The sequence below is a fragment of the Motacilla alba genome, chromosome 1A (genome assembly GCF_015832195.1).
Source record: "Motacilla alba alba isolate MOTALB_02 chromosome 1A, Motacilla_alba_V1.0_pri, whole genome shotgun sequence".
NCBI lineage: Eukaryota > Metazoa > Chordata > Aves > Passeriformes > Motacillidae > Motacilla > Motacilla alba.
In genome coordinates this window covers 52,586,174-52,611,503 of record NC_052031.1, presented here as the reverse complement: position 1 = coordinate 52,611,503, position 25,330 = coordinate 52,586,174, and the positions used below count along the sequence as shown (strand labels likewise).

Genomic DNA, 25,330 nt, shown 5'->3' with positions numbered 1-25,330 from the left:
TATGGAAAAGCAATTTAAATGTTTGAAATAAAAACTATGTTGTGAAGTGACTTTCCTTGAAAATAAGGAAACTACTTCTTCAGTGTGTTCAAAAATTATAGAATTCAAATGAGTTTGATGGACAGTGGTCATTAACTACTGAATTCCTTTTTGTTTTTTATTTATTTCAAAATTAATTACCGAATATTTGGCATATAATGGTAATAAAAAAACCACCAGGCAAATAAGAATGTACTTTGTATTAATTGAGAAAGCAATGTTTGACTTTACAATGACCCCACTACTCCAGCTCTGAGTTGCAGCAAGGATCCCATATGTTCTTCTTGGATCAGAATGATGAGCTGTGGAATATCATTTTCTATATACAACGAAGTGATAACTGAGAAACTCATCATAATTTATGCTATTAAAGTCAGTGTTCAAAACTGTTCAGTCTCCACACGCTACACCTTTTAAAAAGAAATTTTGTGTAAGACGAAGCAGAAAGGGATTCTAATCATGGCTGGGCCCTTCACATACCTTGATTGTCAGTGACAGGTGGGGCCTCGTCTTCCAGGCAAGCTGTGACAGGACGAGGGGACAGAGCCTCAAGCTGCACAAGGGGAGGTTCAGGTTGGACATCAGGAGGAATTTTTTCACTAACAAGGTTGTTAAACATTGGAATGAGCTGCCCAGGGAGGTGATGGAGTAACCATCCCTGGAGGTGCTCAAGAAACAACTGGATGTGGCACTCAGTGCCATGGCCCAGCTGAGATGGTAATGGGTCAGTCAAAAGTTGGCCTCGGAGGTATTTTCCAACCTAAATGATTCTGTGATTCTATCACTGTGTTTATTAGGTCATTCAAAGTGAGGAAAGAAAAGCACAAAGGGAAACGTATGATGCATGTGTCTCTTCTTGTTGACTTTTACTTTCTGTGGATCTTAGCAGAAAAAATATTTTAGGAGAAAGAAAAATGATAGTTCTTGAAGTACTGTCGGGAATTCTTTAAGTTAAAGAAAGAGCTGTGCTGCCGATTTGGGTCCTCTGCCTTTCATTTGATATATTATTTCTAATGAGACCACTCTTGCTGTTGCTATGCCCTTGTCCGTGAAGCTGTAGATTTGAGCTGCAATCCATAGGTGGAGGTTTATATTCAGATCTGCATCTAGAGCTGCCCTGCTAAGGGTTGTACTGAATCCTGTCAGTGCGATGCCTCCGTCGGCTGTTGGCCGTGCGCAGTGTAACAAAGGAGCACGTCCAGGGAAACCCGCCGTGTTGGCGGCACACAGACGGTGGTTTGAAGTCTGTAATTAACAGGCGTGAGAAATTCACCACCTAGTAATGACTTTACTAACGGTGCTCTAAGAGGGACCATTTTAACTCGTTCTGCTGCATGAAAGCCTGTTTGGGTGCGGCAGCGCCGCACGCCCGAGCCGCTCTCTCTTGCCCGGGGGTGCCTTTTGACCGGCACGTCCCGACGGCACCGGGCAGCAACGAGCCCTCGGCCCGCGTCACAGAACCCTCAGGGTCGGAAAGGGCCTCCGGAGCTGCTCCCCTAGCGCAGCAGGCGCTCCCTAAGCACACGCTTGTATAAGCGCCCCGCCCGTTTCCCGGGATGGGGCTGCGCGCGGCGCGGCCGGGGAGCACGCCCCCGCGGGCGCGCGCGGGCCGCGATACATAACAGCCTCGGGGGCGCGCGCGCGCCTGCGCCTCCCGGCGGAAGCGGCTCCGCCAAGAGCCGCCTCGCGGCCCCGTGCTCATCCGGGTCCCGCCGCGCCGAGCCGAGCCGAGCCGCGGGGGGGTGGCGAAGAGCCGGGCCCCGCCCCCCGCCGGCCCGCCGGCTCCGCGCTGCCCCGGTGGGTGGGATTCCCGTCGGTGTTGCAGGTCCCCCGCACGCTTCCCTCTCCGCCGCGGGCGCGCGGGCGCGCGAGCAGAACTCCCTTCCCCGCGCAGCGCCGGTAGCGAACACACCTCAGAAACGTGAGGGCCCGCGGTCACGTGGGAGCGGCGCCGGCCAATGGGCGGCGGGGGGCGGGGCGGAGTGGCCGGTGCAGCCCCGCGCAGTCACAGGGCCGGTGGCGAGGAGACGGCGGTGCTACGGAAGGCGTTTGCCGCGGGCAGGGCGCCGTCGCCGTCGGACCCGGCGTTCGCACCTTTCGTTCCTGCTCTCCCCAGCGCGGGGGCTCCGCGGGGTGATGCGTCCCCGCTGGGCGGCCGCTCCCGCCGTGTCCGCCGTGTCCTAGAGCCGTCCGCAGCGAGGCCCCGCGGGCCGCCCCGCCGCCCGTCCGTGCTCGCCCGGCGGCGCCGGGCCATGAACGGCCCCGCGGGCGGCGGCGGTGGTTCCCGCTGAGCGCCCGCACCCGGCATGGGGGTGAACGCCGTACACTGGTTCCGCAAGGGGCTGCGGCTCCACGACAACCCGGCGCTGCGGGAATGCATCCAGGGCGCCGACACGGTGCGCTGCGTCTACATCCTGGACCCCTGGTTCGCCGGCTCCTCCAACGTGGGCATCAACAGGTGGCGGTGAGTGCGGGGCGCTGCGGAGGCCCTAATCCCCACGTTATGTATTCGGTCACGCTGCCTCCCCGCCATCCCCTCCCCTCCGCGCCCGATTGGGCCGCCGCCAGCGCCGGCTTCCCTCGGCAGCTCGCCCTCCCCGGGGCCGGCGGTGTTACATATCCAGCCCAGCGCCGGCCCGGGCTGCGGCTCCCGCGGCGCACGTGGGAGGGACGGGGAATAAGGAGCCGGGAAGCCCGTGGCTAAATGCGGACCGGCGGGCTGTGGCTTCCCGGTGAGGAGCCCGGTTATTCTTGCTCCCGAGGGCGGCGGTTCAGTGCCCGAGCGCTGGAGCTCAGAGCGGGGTTACTGCCGGGCGGAAAACCCTGTGTGAAGCAGCCTGGAGGTCTTGCACCGTCTCAGGAACTCTGGGCAGTCGGGAACCCCAGGGCGACTCTGTCCTGGAGAAACTCTGAAGCTGTTCGCTTAGCTCAGAAGTACTTTTTCAGAGTAGCGTTCCTGCACAGAAGGGTATCACAAAATATCCGGAGTTGGAAGTGAGCCACGAGGATCCCGGAGTCCAATACCTGGCCCTGAGCGTTGTCTAAATGCTTCTTGAACTCTGGCTGGCTGGGTGTGCGGTGTCCCTTTCTAGAAAGTGCAGATTTGTTCCTGCACCGTCAAGCCAGTTGTAATTCTCCCACCCGATATAAAAATGAACTTTACTATGGATCTGTGACTGACGCCTGTATGCTAAATGTGTGCCATAAGGCAGAGGTTGATAGCACTTCTGTGCATGCTTGTCATGTGAGATTAGTTAAAACATCACTAGGAATCTGAAAATTGTTACCTTTGTAAAATGGTTGATAATGCAGTAAAGTTTGTGTATCATCTGTCCCTCCAATGTGAGGAACTTGAAATGCTAGTGAACTTACCTGCCCGGACTACAATGCTGAGCAGTTGCTTAATTATGGAACAAGCACAATGAAACTTACCTTAACACTGGGTCATAGAAGAATGACAAAGTTTAGAAGCTTCAGGTTTTAATTGTGTATGCTTGAAGGATTGTTCCTTTCAGATTTAATAATTTGTATCCTAGCTTATACTTTACCAACCAGGTAACTTACCTTTGGAGGTTTTGGGTTTCTATTTTTTTTTTTTTTCAGATTTTGAGAGGTTTTCATTACAATCTCCTTGTTTTCAAGAGATAGAAATAACTTTACTTGATGGTTGTTTCATTTTCACTGACAAAAATAACTTATGAATAACTGTTAGATACTTTCCTTATCTGAGATTCATGATGTACATTTATTTTATGAGACTTTTAAATTGCTTTTGTTTTGAAGGGATACAGTTTTTAAATAACATTTTGACTTACTGAAGAAGCTCAGAGATCTTAATTTTGTGGGTGAAACATGAACAGCTGCTTAAGTTTTAAAAGAATGTGGAAAATTGGCACTAGTCTAAGTGCTAAGGAAATCACATGTCTTAAGAATACTTCATAGGTCTGTAATGTGCCCTGCAATTGAAATACTGAACAGTTTTTGGTTGTATTCTCTGAGCTAGTGAATAATAGACAAATATGAACTTTGATTCTAGCAGAAGGAAGTTCATGTCTTCAGTGCTATTGCCCTGGTTCTTCAGTGACTGTGTAATATGATGATTAGCTAATAGAGTCCTTGAGTACATATGTGTACTCAAGTACATATGTGTGTGATGTATTGCTGGTTGCTGTACTTAAACAGTGTTTTCAGTGTTTTAGAAAGCAGCTAGTCCTTCCACTGCATTTTGCATTTGAAGAAAAATGCCTGGTTTTAGTTGCCGGTTACAGGGACTGAGTTTGGGGTAGATTACCACTCCCCTGTCCAAAGCACTTCAAGCAATTTCCTGGTACTCAAATACCCTCAAGGCACATGCACTTGGATTTGAGCATGAAATCTTGCTGCCTGCATAGCCTGATATTGTGAAATCATCAGGTTTTTTTCAAGTTTAAAAGTACAATAGCTTTTTAAAATAACTGGCTGCTAAAGCTGTATGTTTATTAAGGTTCTTCTCAATAATTTTTTATTTAAATGGACAGTTACTAGTTTGGTATGAATCCACTTTAAGTTCCAGTGGTTTTTATGAGATGCTTTTAAACAGTGCAGATACATTCCCAGTAAATATACACAAGATCTATGATGCAGTTTTTTCGTTTGCCAGTCTCATTTGGCACTTATAAGTAATGAAAAAACATTTTATCTTCTTTTTCACTTGATGACTATGATCAAAAATTTCTTACATGCCTGTTGAGTAGGGTGTTGTAGTCAGAAACATTTTATTTGAGACTAGGAGCAGAAGCCCTTCAGCATTACGAAGGTGAGTCAAATTTAACCTCCTGGTGTGAATTTACAGTGGTCCTTTCTTAATTTGAGTTGATTGACACCAAGTGTTTGTTGTCCTAGTGCTCTGGGCAAAACTCTTCTCTGTCAAACACAGTCTACATGAGGAAAAATGGTGGAAGAATAGAAGAAACCAGAAGGTTTAGTTTCTTGTTAGTATATTGCCATTCTGCAGGGTCACCAGTTACGGTTTATATTAACAAATGTGTGTTAAATCTGGTAAATAGAAACCTTTAACACAGGTGCTTTCTAATTAACTTTTCTCTTTAAACAGTCATGTAACAATCAGGGACTAATATTTTTGTGTAATTGCACTATTGAGCAAGTCTAATTACTAAGCAGTCACATGGTCTTACTGACCTCTTTTCTCCTGGCATTCAGCCTACCTGTTCTAAATTCGTGAATGCTACATAACAAATGCCAGGACCTCCCTCAGCTCACTTCTTATTTTTTTTTTTCTTTGAGTCTGTTCTGTTTCTTCTTATTGTTCCTTGTTTTCAAGTTGTCAAATAAATCAAGATGTGCTTTCATTGAAATGTGCTTTTTCTATGGGATGAGTTCACAGTGTTGTTCACAGATCAACACTTGAGAGAGGGAAGTTACTTGGTGCAGTAAAAGGTGATGTAGAAATGGTGGAGGGAGAGAAATCACACTAAGGCTCTCTTAAAATTTTGTCAGTTGCCTTTAAATGTTAGGCACCAGAAAAATTAGCTTGCATCTAATTATGTGAACAAAGCAGGCAAAGAATGTAACTTGCATACTCCAACAAGTAATCATTACCTACTTCTTAAAAAATGTGTTTGTATGTGCTCACAGACTTTTCTATATTAAGGAGAATGGGATCTCATGGTTAGCAACATCACCTAGGGGAGGGCTTCATTTAGCCCTGGTTTTAGTACAGAGTGACAGTTGATCACAATACCTGAGAAGAAATGCAAAAATTGTTAGTTGCTACATAAGGATTTACTTTAGGTAATAATTTACATCTTCTGGTTTGTCTTTTTGGGTATGTATGTCTGACTTTGATATGCTAGTTTAAAATAATTGTTTGGTTTTTTTTTAACCATTCCTGAAGAGAACAGATTTTACTTTTAAAATAAGAGTAATTGAATTTGCTTTGTATATCTCTTAGATTTTGTGAGAATATTGATGTGTTCAACATCCTTCAAAGTTAGCTGCTGCTGTTATGGCAGATTGACCTTGGAGAGAGAAGAGAGGTGATTTTTTTTCCCACAATCAAATTTCAAGCAAATAAAAAAAACCTGAGGAAAAAAAAGTTTAATTTCCAGGACAATCACTGCAGTTCATGGAAATGGGAGCTTATTTAAAAAATAATACTTAGACAGTTTTCTGTAGTAGCTATTAAATTTTGCTATTCTGTGCATCTGGTTTTGAAAATATACTTACAGTTTCAGCTTACGTAGTTATGATTTGTCCAACAGAGATGTGTTTGTTGGATGGGGTATTGGTGGAAGAAGTTTGTCAATAGAATTTATCTATGAGTGATTTGAATTTCATATGTGTAATTCAGAGAGACAAAATTTGTGTATTATACTTCATTAATTTGTGGTGGCATGCTTAATATATAAAAAGGAATGTACAGAAACATTTATGACTTCCCTGATGAAAACATCCCTTTAAGTTTGCTTTTATTGTGTAGCACTTAGATTGAAAATCTATTTGATTTATGAAATATTTAACAAGAAGCCCACCAAAGGCACTGTCATTCCCCTCGGTTAGACAGGGAGTAGAAAATACAACAAAAAGCTTGTGAGTCAAGATAAGGACAAGGAGAGATCACTCAGCCATTACCATTGTGAAGAAAATGAATTAATTTATTACCAACCAAATCAGAATAGGGTAACTGAAAATAAACTAAATTCTTAAAGTGCCTTCTTCCCACCCCTCACTTCTTTCTGGGCTCAACTTCACTCCCATTTTCTCAACCTCCTATCTCCGAAGAACACAAAGGGATGAGGAACAGGGGTTTTGGTCAGTTCATCAAATGTTGTCTCTGCTGCTTTTTCCTCAGGGGAAGGATTCTTTACACTCATATTTTCTCCACCATGGTCCTTCATGGGCTGTGGGTGGACAGCCTTCCTCTCAGTGGTCTTCACCACAGGCTGCAGGGGAATCCCTACTCTGGCACCTGGAGTATGTCCTCCCCCTCCTTCTTCCCTGACTTAAGGGTTTGCAGAGTTGTTTCTCATATTCTCATGCCTCTGGCTTCAATGGCTCCTGAGCAGTAACGTTTTCCTCCTGTCAGATATGTTATCCCAGAGGCACTACCTTGGCCAGCGAGCAGTGGGTCTGTGTTGCAGCTGTCTGGCATTGGCCTGGAAAGACAGACAGAAAGCTTCCAGCAGCTTCTCACAGGAAGCCACCCTTGTAGCCCCCCATTACCTTGACTTGTGGCCATGCAAACCCAGTACAACCCAGCACACCCTGTAACGAGTGGCTTCAACTCTAGAGTGGCGCGTGCCATTGGAGCACTTCTATTCACCCAGCCCACTAAATTGAGGGTGATTAATCTGGGAGAAGTCTGTAGCTTCTTTCCAGAAGTTGCATTTTCAGATGGGAGCTCTGTGATACCCGCAGTTAGACTGGAGAAACTCCCCCAGTGCCACGCCCCTAGGCTGCTCACCTATTCTCTTCTATAAAAACATTTTTTACCTCAAAAGTGCCTGCAATTCAGCAACTCCCTCTATAATTTGTGTTATAAGATCTAGCCCTGTGATTTACAAAGTACGTCATTGAAGCACGCTGACGTATGTCCTCATGGGTTTAATCCTGCACTGTTGATGAAAGGGTTGGTTCCACCCTTTTATGATAGCACACAACCCTATGGTGAGCCAGTTTAGCTCATCAATCTGTCCAAAAGACATTAATTGCCAGTTTTGGTGGGATTAGCTCTGTGGTAGATTGTGCCAGCAAAAAGGTCACCATTAGTAGTAGTGAAGAGACAAAGAGTGGGAAGGGCAGGTACCATTTCTTTCAGTGGCAGTATAGATTTGAGTCAGATTACAATGGTCATATCACTCTTGGCCTGCATTGCTCATGTCTGCAGTAACCACCAGGTGTTTTTTGGAAGGGGATTATTGGTTTCTTCTGTGGCTTGTTATTTTTTGAGACTCTTTGAAACAATATTGCTGAAAATAAGTATTGGCCTTTTTACTGTGCTGGGAAAAGATGAAATTTCTTTTTTGTCAGACTTGTCAGAATGTGAGAAATAAGTCTGCTAGCTGAGAAATTACACTGTGCTTGTTTCCTTATTTTGGTGAATGATCTTGTATCACCAGATTCTGTGAAGTAACTATTATTCAATTGGACTGCACTGGTTGGTGTGGAGGGAGCATGTGGTACTGCAAATTGAATTGTGCTCAATAAGTTGGTTTTTCTACAATAACAGTTACTATAGGCTAGAAAAATTATAGTGAGCATCTATACAATCTGGACTCCAAGGCTGATCTCGAAGGAGGGTTAATTCCTCAGGTTAAGAAATTTTGAGGTTTTAGACACCTGGTTTTACATCACTAATCTCCAGGTTTGAGGATGTCCAGAGAAGATCTGGGTCAAGTGTTCTTGATATGTGATAATATGTGGACTTCGAGTATTAAAGGGAGAAATGTGATTTTGAAACAAATCCATAGGAATTTTTTAGTCTTCGTTCTCTTGTGACCAGTACTCTATTTTTGTTTTATTTTACAAAAGTATCAATAGATCACATTCTTTATTTGAGTAGGGCAAGGTAATCTGTCCACACCTCACAGTGTTTCTTGCTCTGGTCACAAACAGGAAGGGTAAAAACCCCCAACAAACACCATCTGTGATGATTGTGAAAGCAGCTTCTTTTAGGCAATTGAGAATTCAGAATTTTTTTTTCCCTTAACTGATCAGTATGTGGTAGTGTCAATGAATTCTGCATCTGCTCTTCAAAGCAAGTTATTTTGTATTATCATTCTCTTTTTGACATTTTAATACTTATAAAATATATTTATACTATAAAATTTATTTTATATCACATAAAATATATTTTCTTCCAGTTTGAGAAAATGTCTTTATCCCAACAAATGGAAGCTACTCTTTAAATATATTATACAAATATTGCAGAAAAGCCTGTTTATCATTGTGCACTGCCTGAACTTTTCAGTTTCTTGCAGTTTATCTACAGCATGGAAGCCTTTATTTTCAGAGGTTCTTTTCCATACTGTGTCTCAGTGCCTGGCAGGTTTTCAGGTTAGTTATGTAAGCTGTGATAGGAGGAAGGTCAAGCTGCCAGCAAAGTCGGCCATTTTTTCAGTGTAGAAGTCACTCTAAAGTCTGTGATGTTATGAATTTGCATACTGAAAGAAACCCTTTGCTTTTGGGAATTTTGTGACCTTCCCATAGTGACCTAAAAAGGCAAAAGTCAGCTTGAGCATGAGTGGGTTTTGTAAGCAGTATAAGAGTATGTGGCTTTGTGTTCCATGGGTTTAGTAATTTGTTTATCACAATTTAGCAGGTTTTATAGCCATACCTTTGGTTACCCCTAGGAAAGGACTGGATTTGACTACCAGGGTAAGAACTTAATACTATTTCGGTGCAATACATTTCACTTAAATTTCTCAGAACTCTTAATTTAACGTGGAGCAAGGTTAGTTTCTGTGCTCCTCTGTACTTCTGGCTTTCACATTCTTTGCAATCTAGGTCAAGAGGTGAGTTATAATTGCAATGTTCTTCTAACCATGAAGCCTCCATTTGTTTTTCAGGTCACCATAAAGCATTTGCTTTCACTGCTTTGGAGTTTTGTGAGTGTAAATAATTTTTTATAAGGGAGCAAAGCTTCAGTGGCAGTGAAGGATAGACTGGAAAGGACAGGTCAATATTTCAGTGGTCTGTTTCAAATGTGTAAGTGGAGATGCCTGTGGCAAAAGTCTGCATGGCTGTCTGTACTTTTGGAACAGTTAAAAATCAGAGTGCATCCCAATTACCAGTGGAGATAATAGAAACCAACACATGAGCTTTGTTAGCATTAGTTTAGACAGTAGGTGAGCTGCAGTGAACAGAACTTCCTAAAGTATGCAATTTTTTTTTTGTAAATTCTGTACTTTGATTTTTTTAAACTATTTATTTTTAAATTGCATTAGTATTTTAAAGGTCTAAAATTAAACGTTGGTAAACCTGGGTAGGAAATAAGAATTTCATAATACTCAGGGTTTTGGAAGTAAACTAGTAAATCCAGGTGTCACACTGTTACTTAAAATCTCTTTGGAAAGTGCTAGTGCAACAAATTTTTTGCAGTAAGATAAAACTTGTTCAGTTTTATCAGAGATGGAGGGGATTTCTTCCACTGAACATTGGTTAGCATGTGTCCTGCATATCTAATTCCTGTGTTAACAGGCATGTGATGTACACCTGAGCTTTTGTGTTATGCATTGCTTTCTCCTACAACTAAACTAGAGAAATTTTCTGGACTTGTTTTAGAAGTTTATTTTATCTCAGTGTTTCCTAATTTATAGAAAAGCATTTCCCTTCCTATTCATTCTCATGCATTTCTTCTTTAACATCTGTATGTTTGTGGCTTTTTCTCAGACATGAAAAGTACAGGCTGTGGAATTCTTGCACTGAAGGTTTGTACCCTTTCAGAAGACAAACCCATATCCCTTCAGAATTAAAACCAGAAACGTTGAAAAAATTCTATTTAAGCTCAAATGGAGAAGTTGTGAAGTTTGAACATGTGTTATTAATTCTTCAGTGATGGAGATGAAATATCTACTGTACAGGTTACTTAGCAACAATGCTTGTGAGGAAAACTTGGATTTTTCTAACTGTTATCAATCCAGTATATGAAATCCATGACCTAGGAAATGCTTTCTTTTTTATAGTAAGGAACTTGTGGAGTTCAGTGCTTGCAGATTTTTTTTTTTTTGGTTTCTCAATGCCAGTGTTCTACTGACCTTGTTGGTGAGGGGTAAACTGTGCTGCAATTGGGAGAGAGAGAAAAAGTAATTAAAAAAACAGAAATAAGGGAGTAATTTACATCAGACAGAGAAATAAATACTTGCTCATGTAGGCTGCTCATTACTTCATGCCTTGTATTGTTCATAAAACATGATCATGGTATGAACGGTTGCAGTTTTGCTGTGCACTTAAGATACAGAACATCAGGGCAAACATCTCAATTTCACAATCTGTGCAGTTCTGAAGTACTGGGGAAGCATCCAGAGAATTGTGATACTGCTTTTTATAGAGCAGCTGGCATTGAAAATGGCTTTGATATCTAATATATTGGATTCATTTAAGAATGGACTAAATGTTGTCTTGCTATGTTCTATATAGAGTTTCCTCTGCAGTGAAACTTTCTGTCTGTAAATCCTGTGACATCAAGTGATTTTTTTCATTCTTGCTCCTTCGTACTTTATGTTCTAGAGACTAAACAAGATCTTTTTTTTTCTAGAAGTCTTAAAGCTGAAGAAAATATTGTGGCTTTTAGCAGAGATTACTAATATTTTTTCCCTTTTTCCTGTCTCATGGGAGAAGCATGACTAAATTGGCAAAACTGAGACATGCTTTTAAAAGAGAATATTTTACACAGTAATTTTTGCCATCCAGGTTTCAGAAGGGTCTTTGGGGGAGGAGGTTGCATTTCAATTTTGTTCTTTGTAAGTCTAGCTATTAGTGAACTCAAAAAGTCAAAACCATGGAAGTCTTAATGGGGGTGATCAGGCCAAGGATGACATCTGAATTATTTGTTTTATTTGTGTTGCCTAGGGATAATTCCTGTGACTTTCCGTCATTGCTTTTTAGTAGATGACTAGCTGGGCCTAGTTTACTATGCTTTATCCATGTATTTTTTTAGAGAGTGTAACTGTTTGCTCTTTACTGCTCTTGCACAGTATTTCCCAAATCCTGTGAATGTTTCCTTAAAGGTTTCTATGAGAGACTTAATTTTTTTTTTTCTTCTCTAGCATACTCTTTCATTTGTATGCCCTGGAAACATTTCCTAGTATGTAATTTCTTCTGTTTATGATATAGGAAAAAGTTGTAAGTTGCTGTGATATTGACAGTTCTGCTTTAATTGCTTTGTATTTTCCTCTTTTATTTCAAGGCTTTCATAACCTGAGGAGACCTGTATAAAATTAATTTTCATCATATAGTCATGGTGCTTTTCAGTGAATAGGGTTATTTTTACTGGTTGAAATTTCCTTTCCATAAGCTAGTTGCCAATAAATTTACCGTTGAGGAGTACTTTATTTCAGCAGTAGTGTGTTTTTCTTCTAAACCATGAAGAAAATCATGACTTTGTGGGGATAATGTGGATGTTTCTGTTTTTTACAATTTAGAATTTGGCTTTTTGCCTTCTTTTGAATATAATTCCACCAACCTCTCTTTTTCAGCATTGAAACATTGTGTTTGTTAATGCATTTGCAGCATTTGAAGAATTCTTACTCCAATTCTTTACTGCTTCCACAGGAGACAGCACGATGAAGCTTGCATTTTTGGCATTGGAGGTCACACTTTGAAACAGAAAAGTGTTACTAGTAATTGTGTGCTGCTCTTTCAGCAGCAGCCTCTCCGATTTCTTTTCATAATCCTGCAGTTTTTTTCTTTCTATTAGTCTGTCTTTATGCCAGAATCTTGCCTTTGCAGTTGTTGCTCTATGGCTTGTCAAGTGCAGTGGTAAAGTAAAAATAATTTTCAGTCTTTTTGGGTGGTTTTTTTACTGTCTTGTTTGACGATATGGGATTTTCAGGAACAGTTATGTCATTGTAAGTGGCTTGTTCCCAAATGAAATGGTGCAGAAAATTAATAAAAATTTTCCACTTGCGGTACTGTATTGTCACCAGTTGCAGTATTTTTCCTGCTGAACTTAAAAATTTTAAGAATACCTAAGGTAAAGCAAGCTTTAGAGAGCCTTTTTGTGTGTTCTTTGTTTTTCTGCTGTATTTATCTGTCAGAAGCTTTCTGTTGACTGGAGTTTTAATTATGGTGTACTACATGGTAATGCCTAGCTTGCCTTTTCTTGGAATGAGTTTTCTTTTGCTTGGGAATGTTTGTCTCTTGTGCTTGTCTCTTGAATTTTACCTTGAATGAGAGCTTTTGAAGTGGATTGAATACATTGATCAAAAAATACCCAAGTACAAGTCAGTGTGATTGATGTTTGAAGTCTTTTAGTCTTATTTCTACAGAGATAATTATTTCCTTCATTAGTTTAAGGGGTGATATTTTTTCCTTTGTCATAAGGAAAAATGCTGGTTTTAACAGCCACAGTAAACAGGGAATTATGTAATTGTCTGCATTTCTTCCTTTGCGGTACCTTTGTTTCTCCCCTCTCCAGTGCATGCAGGGTTAAATAGGGTTTAAAACATGTGAGCTTTACCTGCCATTCACCAGGGTTTTTCTTTTATGCAGATTTAATGTTATTTAGACCTGTAATAAAGGAAGGTGTCCATTAGCTTGTGCTTGGATGGTGGTACAGGAACAGCCTGTTTGTGCCGGAGTTTAGTGCCAGCTGTTGAGTCTGGCAGGGGACACGCTGTTCACGAGCGCCTGTTCCTTTTCACACCTTCCCCTTCCATTCTTTATCAGGTCCTCCGGCTCTGAGCGCGGCCGTGGCACTTTCTGAGCTCCGAGCACGTATTGGGTTTCATGTAACTTGTAGCCACCGACACTTCTGAGTATGATACAGAGGAAGAGCAGAACCGACCCGCTGCTTGTACCTGGTCAAATGAAGCCTTTTTCTGTCCCTGTAAGGAATAAAGTTCAGCTGTGGTACAGGAATCCTCTCGGAGCGGCTCCGTAGGGAAGGAATATTCTGATCTTGCTACAACGGTTACATGTAACTGGAAAAGTAGGTCATTGTGGCAGGGAGTAGTCCAAACAGCCGCCTGGTTGCTGCAGCAACGACCTACTTTACGAAACTATTTTTGTTGATTCATATTGAAATGTTCTTCTTGAAAGTGCTATAAGGAAATGATCAAGTTAGGAGATATGTAACAGTGGAAGCTGCAGGCTTTGTGGACGAGTCCTGCCCTCCTCCTTCCCCTCCACCCCCGCCCCCGTGGTTTTGTCCCTTGATGCTGAATATAGGAAGATTAAAGCAAATAAGGTTTGTTTCTGTTCGGGCTGACCTCTAATGGGGAACAGCTTTTTTTTTTGTCTGAAGGTTCTGCATAACAATAATGCCTATCATTGGTGATTATGTTTCCAGAGTTCAGAGCCTACAAATCTTCCCTTATAAATATTGTCTATAGAAATAACTTAAGAGTTAAAACAAAGCAAACAAACTAGGGAATGTGAGATACAAAGCTGTGTTTCGTGTCAGGTACATACAGGCAGCGTGTGTACTTGTGATTGTGATATGTGTGGAAACTGATCATGGGACAATTAGAGGATGAATTCTAATAAAATAACTGAGGTAGTAAAGCATGGAAGAAGGCCTTTGAACTTATCCTTTGTTTGCAATTAACTGTTATAGCATCTGAATTAAAGCTTTAAGGATGTTGCTGCTGGACAGGAACTTTCTGCACGTAGCTAAGCATTTAACAGCTTTGCAATAATAACCTTTTGAAGTATAATTTTAGAATATTGCTTGTAGTAAGGAGCTTTGAAAATATAAGTTTAGAATATATGTAAAGGAAATATGCTTATCTCAACACCTTAGCAAAACAGTAAAAAGCGGCTTAAGAAAGGAAGATGGACATCAACCCAAGGATTGATGGCTTCGACCAAGGGAAGCTGGACATCACTGTTACAAGATTTATAGTCTTTGTAATTAAAAGGTGGACCCACATCTGGAGTCCGGACCACACCAGCTGGGAGGCCTCTTTCTTCTTTCAGAAGTCGGACCCCACCATCTGGGAATACTCCTTTCTGGGGTACATCCTGAGAAAACTAACTCACAATAGTGTATAGAATTGTGACGTAAAAATCGGGAATAGAAACTGCTGAGAAAAGCTTATGTGTACCCCTATAAATACCTGTACGCCCCAACCATCGGTGTGCAGTTGGAGGGAAAACTTCCCCCACTGTACCCAGCGCTGTTTTGCTCATACTTTACCACATTAATTAATAAATTGGTTACTGCTTGAATATTGGCCTAGTCAAGCTTCTTATTTATAACAGGAACCACCTTTTTCTTGGAAAAGATAAAATCTTGCTTGAGCACTGGAACAGGCTCCCCAGGGAAGTGGTCACAGCACCAAACCTGACAGAGTTCAAGAAGTATTTGGACAACATGGCGTGATTCTTGGGGTTGTCCTGTGCAGGGCTAGGAGTTGGACCCATTGGTCCTTCTGGACCCCTTCCAATTCAGGATATTCTATAATTCTATGAGTATTACTCTTCTGGAATGCTCATAGTTTCTTTTGATATTCAACTGCTCTTATACTAACCGCTTTTCTCCAACAAAGTTTATCCGCATTCAGGAAGGTGGGCTTGGTGCCCGCCTCTTTTTCTTTCTCTTCCTTGTTTTTAAATTTAATTGGCAATGTTGTTGTCTGAGTCTTCTCTTTTGCTAGTAATTCTAATCCTCACACAAGCAAACTGGAAAAAAAAGCACAGTGATTCTGTATAAAAGGATGTTCTCCAATTGTCTACCTTTATTCTTTCAACAAAGTAATAAAAAAAGCTGTCACTGGTGTTTAGGAAGTGAATTTTGGAAATCCACTCTTGTCTTCTAAAAGGAATGGGTAGATGGGGAAAATGTAAAATTACAGTTGTTACAGTAAAAATCTCATTCTTCATAAAATCTTTATCTAAACTACTATGACTTGGGCAGAGATGACTGTGTATTATTCCTTAGTTATCAGAATCTTCTACTTAACTGTCCTATGTAATTTTTTAAGATCAGTTTAGTTACTTCAAGTGATGTACCTTTTGTTGGTCCTGACCTTCAGTATTGCAGAGAGCTGCTGAAGTTGTGGCAGATGAAGACAGCACATTTATCTAGAGGTTATTTGGATTATTTCATCTATTGTGTCTTGAGCTATACTTCAGTCCTGTTTTCTGGGACTTATGTGACTGAGCTCTTTACATCTCCTGCATCAGCCTCTGCAGCATGATTTGAAGAGTTACCTCCACTAGTCTGCCCACATGCTGAGATAGTTGAGGACAAAGTGGAGGTTTTCAGGATTTTTGCAGCTTGATAAACAAATCTGTGTTTCAGTTATTTGGGTTGGGGGGGGAGTAAATGTTTTTTTCCTACATCATTATTACTCAAAACCCTGAATACATCTTCATCAAGTTAACCTTTTATTCAGCTATAAGTGACTAATTTCAGCTTTGAAGGACTGGTTCAGAAAATTTTGGTGTTTTGATTCATAATAGTAGCAATGGGAAGTTAAGATAATGCTGAATGTCTGATCCCCATAAGGTGAGCACCTGTCAGTTTTAATTAAGATTTCCAGGAATAGCTTCAGGATATTTTTTTCATTTTCCAAACTCTCTGCCAATTTCTATGCTTGCTAAAGATTTCAGCTCTATCGTTAATTCTCTTCTATTAGTTTACTAGATTTTTGAGATCTGAAAAGCCAGAGATGATAGAATTCCACTGGATAAATTTAAATTTATCCAGTGTAGTTGAGAAATATATTTATTTAAGCCAGTGTTTTATTTCTAGGAAACATAAAACTGCAAAATTTTACTAGCACTAATTGTAACCTTAAAGATGTCACTTTAATTTAAGGAGAGGAAAAAGGTTTTATTAAAGTAAATTAAGGGCAGTATAAAATCTGTCCTTTAGAATCAGATTGCATGACTGTCTTGTTGGAGTGCTCTTATTATGCTTGTTCTTTTTAAATGAGCCTTAGCTGTCATGGACAGCTTCGATTGCTGAAAATAACGTGGCTGAAATATTTTATAAAGCAGGCCAGCTCTTGTTTAATTACATCAAACCTTAAGAGCTGCTAATTTAAATAAGATAACTTGGATACATGGGAATAAGTTGGTTTGAATTTATGTATGACCATGTCTGTACTCTCAAGTAACTCTAATTTTGTAATTTGCTTCTAGGTAATATTTCCCCAGTTGTCTCCAGTACAATTTCTTTGCTCTTGATTTTCCTTTATGGATCCAACTAGTTTCTGTCTGGAGAGAACAGACATAAACAATTAAAGTCAAATAATAAATACTTTGATTTATCAGATTGGAATTAGGGGATTAGAAAAAAATAAACACAGAATATTTACCTTAAAAAACAGAAGACAGTAAGAGAGAGGTTTAGGAAGCTGTGAGCCTGTTAGTCTTCTATCACCAGCAGACTGACCTTTGTAACATGAAGTAATTTGAGATGTTAATCTCAAGTTATATGGGAATAACTTAGATGAGTAATGGATGCCCTTTGAATGTGAAGTTAAGATCCAGACTTCATAGAAGCTAAACACACCATTTGTTCTGATGTATGGCTCACAAAATAGGAACCAACTTCATAGTACTATTTCATGGAATTGCAAAATGGTTGGGCTCTTGGAAGGGACTTTGGAGATCATCGAGTCCAACCCCCTGCTAAGGCAGATTCACCCAGAGGAGGTTGCACAGGATTTGTCCTAGTGGGTTTTGAATATCTCCAGGGAAAGGGACTGCAACCACTCTAGGGCCTGTTCTAGTGGTCTGTCACTCCCACAGTAAAGATGTTTTGCTTCATATTCAGATGGAGCTTCCAGTGTTCTAGTTTGTGCCCATCATCCCTTATTCTGTCTCTGGGCATGGCTGAAAAGAGTCTGGCCCCGTCCTCTTGACACCATCCTTAAGATATTTGTATGCATTGATAAGATTCCCTCTCAGTCATCTCTTCTCCAGACTACACAGGCTGGGCTCTCTCAGCCTTTGCTCATTAGAGGGATGCTCTAGTCCCCTTATCCACTTTGTAGCCCTCTCCTGGACTTTCTCCAAGAGTTCCTTGTCTTACTTGAACTGTGCAGCCCAGCATACCCACCCACAGCCCTGGACAGATCACTCCAGATAAGGCCTCACCAGTGCAGATCATCTCCCCTGACCTGCTGGCAATGCTCTTCCTAATGCATCCCAGAAAGGCATGCTGCTGGCTGTCCACCTGGAATCACAGGTCCTTCTTTGCTGAGCTACTTTCCAGCAGGACAACATTTAACCTGTACTGGTACTTTCATGCATTTCTCCTGTTCTCCATGACATTTCAAAGATGATGGAGAGTGGATGACAGTTTAACAATAATATCTGCCAGCTCCCTCAACACTCATGGGTGCATCTCATTGGGATCTATGGATTTCTGGATGGCAAGCTTGACTGAAGAATATCTAATCTGATCCTCCTTGACTAAAGGAAAATCTTTCTTTTCCTGGATTTTCACTATTGTCTCCATGCTCAGGGATTCCTGGAGTCTGGCTTTAACAATAAAAACTGAACAAAGAAAGCATTCAGTAACTGTGCCTTCTCTGCATGCTTTGTCACCAGGGCACCCACTTGATTCAGCAGTGAGCCCATCTTTCCCTAGTCTTCCTTTTGCTACTTGTAGCAAAAGGTAGGAAGGAAGAAGCCCTTCTTGTCATACTTGACATCCCTTGCTAGATTCCATTCCAAATGGACCTTAGCATTCTTTGTCATATCCCTGCATAATCTGACAACATGCCTTTATTTCTCCCAAGTGGCCTGTCCTGTTTTCCATATTCCATAAACATTCTTCTTGTGTTTCAGTTTTGTCAAAAGCTCCTTGATTATCTATACAGGTCTTTTGATGCTTTTAATTGATTTCTTGCTAATAGAGATGCACTGGTCCTTAGCTTGGGAGCAATGATGCTTGAGTACTAACCAGCACCCTTGGACCCCTCTACCTTCTGTAGACTTAACCCATGGGATTCTTCCAAGGTCCTTGAAGCAGCTAAAAGTTGATCTCCAAAAATCCAGGGTTGTAGTCCTGTCTGTTACCCTGCTTCCTTCATCTTTAGGGGATTATGAATGTCTTTTGAATAGGAGAAAAAAAATTGTGTGTTTCCTTCCTTTGGGGAGTGCTAACCTTGAAAAGCTAATTCAGTTGGAAAGAAATTAATGTGGGATGGTATGTAAGGAAATGCCAGCTTTTTGCCCAATGTGAGATAGGTTTGATTCAAATGAGTTTGTTGTTCCTAATCGAGCAGTACTGCTTGCTGTGGTTGATGTTCTGTTCTCACTCCATATCTGAAATAGTCTTTTTTTCCTTAGTGTCAAAGAAGATGCACCCAAAAGGACTCAGCTTGGAGAGATTAAATTTTAAACATGGTTTTCTCTTGATTATTGTTCAAAGCCCTTTCTTTCATCTCTTTTCAGAGAATTGCTTTTTTTCCCCTTGAGAACCTCTTTTACAGCTGTACACAGACTTGGATGTATCTTGCATTTGTCGTCCATCACGGCTCTGCTTTGGCTTAAAGATTGTAACAGTAGTAAATATTAGGGGGAAAAAAGCCAAGTGACACACATCATGGGCCGTGTTTGGTTTTGTTTTTGCAAGTGCATCAGCTATACTAAGTTATGAAAGATGCTGTAGTCCTGAATTGCTCTCTAAAGGAGCTGTTTTTTCTTCACTGGCTGTAGAGCAACCTTGCAGGAGATTAGTTAACTCCCACAGCTATTTCACTTAAGTGTCTAGAGTTTAATAACATGAACTTTTTCCTGCTCTTGTGTATAAGCTCAAGGGATAATACCTTTGCGAAATGTATTATTGTATATGTATTATTGTATAGCACTTTAGGATGTGGAAGTTGGATGTGGGATTCGTTGAAACAATGTGGTACAATAAGGGATTCCTCTGTGACCTTGATTTGGTAACAGGAAAATACTACTGTGGCTGGCTGCCAGAGGGTGCTGTGGAGTGTACATAACACTTAAATCCTGTCTGAGCTTAATCTTCTTACAGTTTCATAAGAATGTACTGCTTGCACTAACACACTTTGGTTGGTGACAATCAAACAGGAAAATATACTGGGAAAATACTAAATATTTGTATAAAGGGACATCAAGTTTGAGATACTTCTCCGTGCCTCATACTCAGTTTTGGGTTTTTGATTTGGTATTCGCATTGTGATTCCTGTTGAAATTAGTATGAGGAGTATATTTGCCTTATACTGAAATCTCCTTATAACCTAATCAGACATATGGCAAAGTATGTGTGAAAGAAAAGTGCTCTTTCTCTCTCTCTCCAAAGAGAAATAAAGGGTACATGTGATTAATACATTAGGGTCTAATGCTGTAAATTATACTCTCTCTAATAAAATGTGGTTGATATTAAACAGTGCATAATATTCTTTTTTATTGAATCCAGCTCTACTGAACTCTGGAACATGAAGGAGGAGTATCTGGTAGCATTGTTGGAAAAAACAATTGAACAGGGTAATAAAGCTAGCAGATACTAGGCTGCCTAAGATAATTCTGACAGACAAAGTCTGGGTGGCAATCAAATAGCCATAACAACATGAGTCTCTTGTTCGACAGAGCTTTTCTATTGATCGAAATCAATTGCTTGGTGTGAGGACTAGTGGATAGATAAGAGGTATTTAAAAAGAGAGGTTAAGCACAAGTTAGGATGAGTTGCTGGAAGTTTATCAGTCATGGGTAAAAAGTATTAAACTTAGGAACAGAACAAGTTTTAGCACTGTTCCTTTTCACTCAAATTCTTAAACTTCCTCTCAGAATGAGAAAGGCTAGCTAAATTCCTATATTTTGTGTGTCTGTGCAGTCTAACACTCCCACTAATGGTCAAATGCAGAATCTGGATTAGTTCAGAAAACTTATTCTCAATGGTTTAGCCCACTAGCATTTTCAGTTGTGAATAGTACTTGCAAGAGAAGTCACTGCATTATAAATCCTCTCAGTTCCCAGCAACTGCCCTCAGTTTTTACTGGCAAGGATGGTTATATGTGATTGTGGTTTCTGGTTGTTTATTACTCCTAAAAATAACCCCAAACAAGACTTAAGATTAGCCTTAAATAGTGTGTCTATAGGTATCCTTCTTGTAGGTCTCCTCCCTAAATAAAATTGTTACCTTTCTAACAGGCTGCTCCTGACTTCTTCCCTGTATAGTCTTTAATCATGTTAATAGTGCACAGCTAGGAACATTGTGTGATGTAGTGCTTGCTTTAGGTCATTTTGTTAATGGTTAACTGTATTAACAATTACTTCATTGAAGTTTTTGAATAGCTACTTCGATGGTATCAGTTTCTTTCAGTTGCATGGTAGCTAAAATTAGGAGCTGTATTAGGCAATTATTGCCAGCTTCTGGCAATTAATTTATATTTTAGACCCCAAGCATACCTTGTATGATTGACAGCAAGGAAGGTTTGTGGAGTTTCTTGGAGTCAACTGCTAAGATTTTATGTGCATGTCTTTTAAAGAATGAAGTCTTCAGCTTTCATGAAAGGTCTGAATATCATAATTAGATGACTCTGACAAAATGTGTGTAATGCTCTCTAAGAATGTTGCTTGCAGACAGGATGCTTTGCATCAGCATCTTCCCCATGTTAAAATCCATAAGTCTTTTCTGCCTCCCTCTATAGTGTCAGTCGTGCATGTAACTCACATTGTTTGCTAGTGTGAAATTATTAGTGAACATTTCCTTCTGGTTTGCTCAAGGGATGTTTGAGATTAGATACAGAAAACCAGGCTGATGCTCTAATCTGATAAAAATTATCTGGGCATCCTTTTTGTGTCTCTTAATAAAGTTTTTAGCTCATATAATTCATTCAAAGTACAAAAGAAAGTGCTTTCCCATTGACTCTTGGGTTGAGGGAAAAAAGTTTGTTTAGATTGCAGACTCAGAAATGTGACCTGTTATTGTAGGGGGAGATTTAAATAGCTTCTCATTGCCAGAGTCTGGTATAAAGTATAGTAGAGTTTAAGCCTAGTAGCTCTTACTTCATAGCTGCTGTAAAGACACTTTGCCTCTAGAGCTCATTTACTGAAAATAAATACTTTTTATGAGATGGAGGTTTCATATTAATTTTCAATTCATAGACTAATTTACCATTCCTGTGCAAGGAATGTGTTTGTGAGCATTTTGGTGGATGAGAGAGAAAGGTCAAGTAATTTTGTATTCAGTTAAAGATGCTGTGATGCTTCTCTAAGTTTTAGGGGTACTAATGAGAAAAAGAGGAGGTAAAAACTTTGTTTATGACAAGTAGTTGATTTGATTATTATGTTTCTTGGTATGTTTTTAAAAGTGATTATTTAAGAAGGTTCATATTTAATTGAATAAGGCTCTTTGCAGGGGAGATTGGACTAGATGACCTTCAAAAGTCCCTTCCTACCCAAACCTTTTTCTAATTCTATAAATCTGTGTAAAGGTTTTTATGTTAGACAACTTCTATTAACACTTTAATAAAAAAATGCCTTTAGATGTAGTATAGCATAAATACAGTGGATGAAAACAAAATAAGTGATTAATTATTTGCATCACACTTTGTTAAAACTTATTTGGTTCAACTGAAAGAATCAAATATGCTTAATAAATGGCATGCTTCTGAGTAACTGTGAGCTGAGTGTGTGTTCTGGAAGTCAAAAGCAGTATTCTTTTGCATTGCTATTAGTCTAGATATTGTAAGGTCACTAGAGTTTGATTTGGTCTGTTATTTTTGAACAATGTGCTTTCCATGAGCTTGCAACACAAGCTGTGTTTGGGCTGTTTTTAATTTGTTCAGTTTTTTGTTGAGGTAAGGGGGGGAGTGTGTGTGTCCCCTGGCCACCCTTCTGCTCTCTTCCTAAATATATTTAACAGTTTGAGTCTACACTGTTATTTTTGTTAAGTACCTGAAAGAGTTTTATGGAGATTGAAATGCTGGAGTGTGGTGAGAGATAAGAGAGATAATAGAGGGGATTTGGGGAACCAACAAATAGAGATTAAACAGTATTAGGGGCAAGTTTAGGGATCTTAGAGGTGAATTGGAGACTGGGTCAGTGCACATTATCTTCTTGAATAGGATTTTGTTCCAAGCTCAGACTAGAAGTTATATGTTGTGATCAGTCAGGTAGGAAGAAAAGAGACTGAGAAAATAGAGGGAACTGAAATGCCAGTAGGGAAAAATCAAGTTTCCTGAAATACAGGAATAGTTATGAATATTTTATGTCACCAGTTTCTTTCCATAACTTTTCCCTCTACTCTGTGAGATGAGTTCAGACAACAAACAAACAAGCCACTGTAATAACAACAGATCTCCATACCACCAAACCACCAAAAAAAAGCAACAAAAAAACCTGACCCCCTGGATTATTCTAAAGGTATCCAGAAAAGGTCTTGTGAAGTACATGTGAACGCACATGCTCATTGAAAGTGAGATTCACATGGATAACACTAATTATCATTCCAGGTTTAAAAAAAACCACGAGAAAATGAAGTGGTAACTTTCAGAGTCCAAATAGTATTGAATTTGTCCTGGGGACATGGGGCTCAAGTTCTCTTTGATAGAAGCATATTCAACTCTAATCTGATTCTTAAAATAACTCCTGCATGGTTTCTGACTAAAAGAATATAGAGAAGTTTCTTCTTCTTTTCTAACTAACACAGAGTTCTTTCAAAACAAAACTGAGCAAAGTGAGAAAAATTTGGCATTTCTGGTTTGTTCCAGTCATTAAACATCTAAACATGGTTTGCCAGCCAAGAAGTCATTGTATTCTTTTGTGCTGGCTGCCAAGAGGCCTGTTCTTACTCTTTTAGGTCAAGTGAGCCTCACATTGTAGGTATTTAATAGCAGCCAGGGGAGGTTCATCCCAGCCTTTTAGGTATTATTTTTGATAAGTTTTTTTCCCATGTAAAGTTGGAAGCAATATGTGTTAGGTAGGCATATTGCTAAATACGTAGAAAATGGATATTAGCAGGTTTACAGTAATCATGTATGCTATATCTCTCCTAGAAGGCAAGCATTTTCATTGTATCTGGTTAGCTTTTAGGATTTGTCTTCAAAATCTAGGTGCGTATGAACTCCTGATTGTAGTAAACCTGGTTGCTCAGTGCCTTTGTCTTATAACATGGTGGGCACTTGCAGAGCCACTCCTGCCTTTCTGTGGTAGCTGTGCCCCTTCTCAGCAGGTGCAGTCTCCAGCTGTCCTGGCACTGCTTCTCCTGCCTTGCGCTCAGGCAGTTGTTCCGGAGTTGTTATCGCTGTGGCCTTGCACCTGTGCAGTATCATTACAGCAGGGTTTCTCAGGAGTAATGGACTGCAGTTTGGGAATTGCCTCTTTCTTTTCCTCGCTTTGGGTGTAGCTTATGGTTTATGGCAGGGGATGCAATAATGTGTGAGCGCAGAAATTAATGACCAGCAGGCGCTGACTCAGCAGTTGCCCTGATCAGAATGTGCTCTGCAGCGTGCCAACAGCACTGTAAGAAGGAATGGCTGAGAGGGCTTGAGCAGCTCCTGGTGAAATGTAAGTTGTTAGTACAGAATTACAGAATTGTTGGGGTAGGAGGGGACCTCTGGAGATCACCTAGTCCAACTGTCCCTGCTAAAGCAGGTTCACCTGGAGCAGGTTGCACAGGATCATGTCCAGATGGGCTTTGAATATATCCAGGAAAGAAGACTGCAACCTCTCTGGGCAGCCTGTTTCAGTCTTCTGTTACCCACAAAAAAGTTTTTCCTTACATTCAGATGCAGCTTCCTGTTTAAGGTTGTGCCTGTTGTCCCTTCTCTTATTGCTGAGCATTGCTGAAAAGAGTCTGGCCCCGTCCTCTTGACACTGTGTTTAAGATATCTGTGTGAATTGATAAGATCCCTTCTCAGTAATCTCTTCCAGACTACACAGGCCCAACTCTCCTAGCCCTTGTAAAAAGGATGCTGCAGGCCCCTCACCATCTTTGTAGCCCTCCTCCAGACCCTCCCCAGTAGTTTCTGGCCTTTCTTGGACTAGGGAGCCCAGAACTGAACTCAGCACTCCAGATGTGGCCTCATCAGGGCAGAGTAAAGGGAGAGGATCACCTCCCTCAACCTGCTAACCATGAGAAAAATATTATGGAGGATCCACTTGTTAGACTGGAGAGAGTCAAGGGGAAAGGCACTCATCTGGGGACCTCCAGCACTTTTCTTTCCAGCTGGGTGCAAAGTAAGAGTTCTTTTTTTTTTCTCTTTCCTTTTGTTTTTATTTCTTCCCCAAACCACTTTCACCATTGGAGTTACTATATCTACTAATAAATTTTTGCACATGTGAACCTGTCTCAACATTCTTTGTATGACTACCTGTTTCACTTGAACACTTGCAGGTTTGCAGCATCACATTCTCCCCCGTTTTTTGGTTTTGGTTTTTTTTTTTTTTTTGCCTGATGTGCTAATTTGCTTATTAAGTAATTCTGGTGAAGTTACAGCCAAGATGCATATGTTATAAAGAGGGCTGTTTCTATTAAATGAAGGGCAGAGGGATAGTCATGACTGTGTACTCTTGGCATGCTGTTTTTAGTAACCAGTTCAGTGTTGTAAGGAGGGCTTGGGTTAAGTTTAGTAGCAATGTGCCAACAGCTGATTGTCTCTTTGTTCTCTGGGTTTTTTTTTCTGTAGTGTAGGAGTTTTTC

The 25,330-nt window shown here is 40.6% G+C and overlaps 1 protein-coding gene across 1 annotated transcript in view; it reads left to right on the top strand.

Annotated features, from left to right (window-relative positions):
- Positions 1 to 2,312: 2,312 nt before the first annotated feature.
- CRY1 (cryptochrome circadian regulator 1) overlaps positions 2,313 to 25,330 on the top strand; it is a 39,992-nt gene continuing 16,974 nt past the window's right edge. Inside the window, exon 1 of the mRNA XM_038155640.1 lies at positions 2,313 to 2,503. Within this exon, the coding sequence (XP_038011568.1) occupies positions 2,346 to 2,503 (158 nt within the window). The 5' untranslated portion in view covers positions 2,313 to 2,345. The remainder of the gene's footprint in view (positions 2,504 to 25,330) is intronic.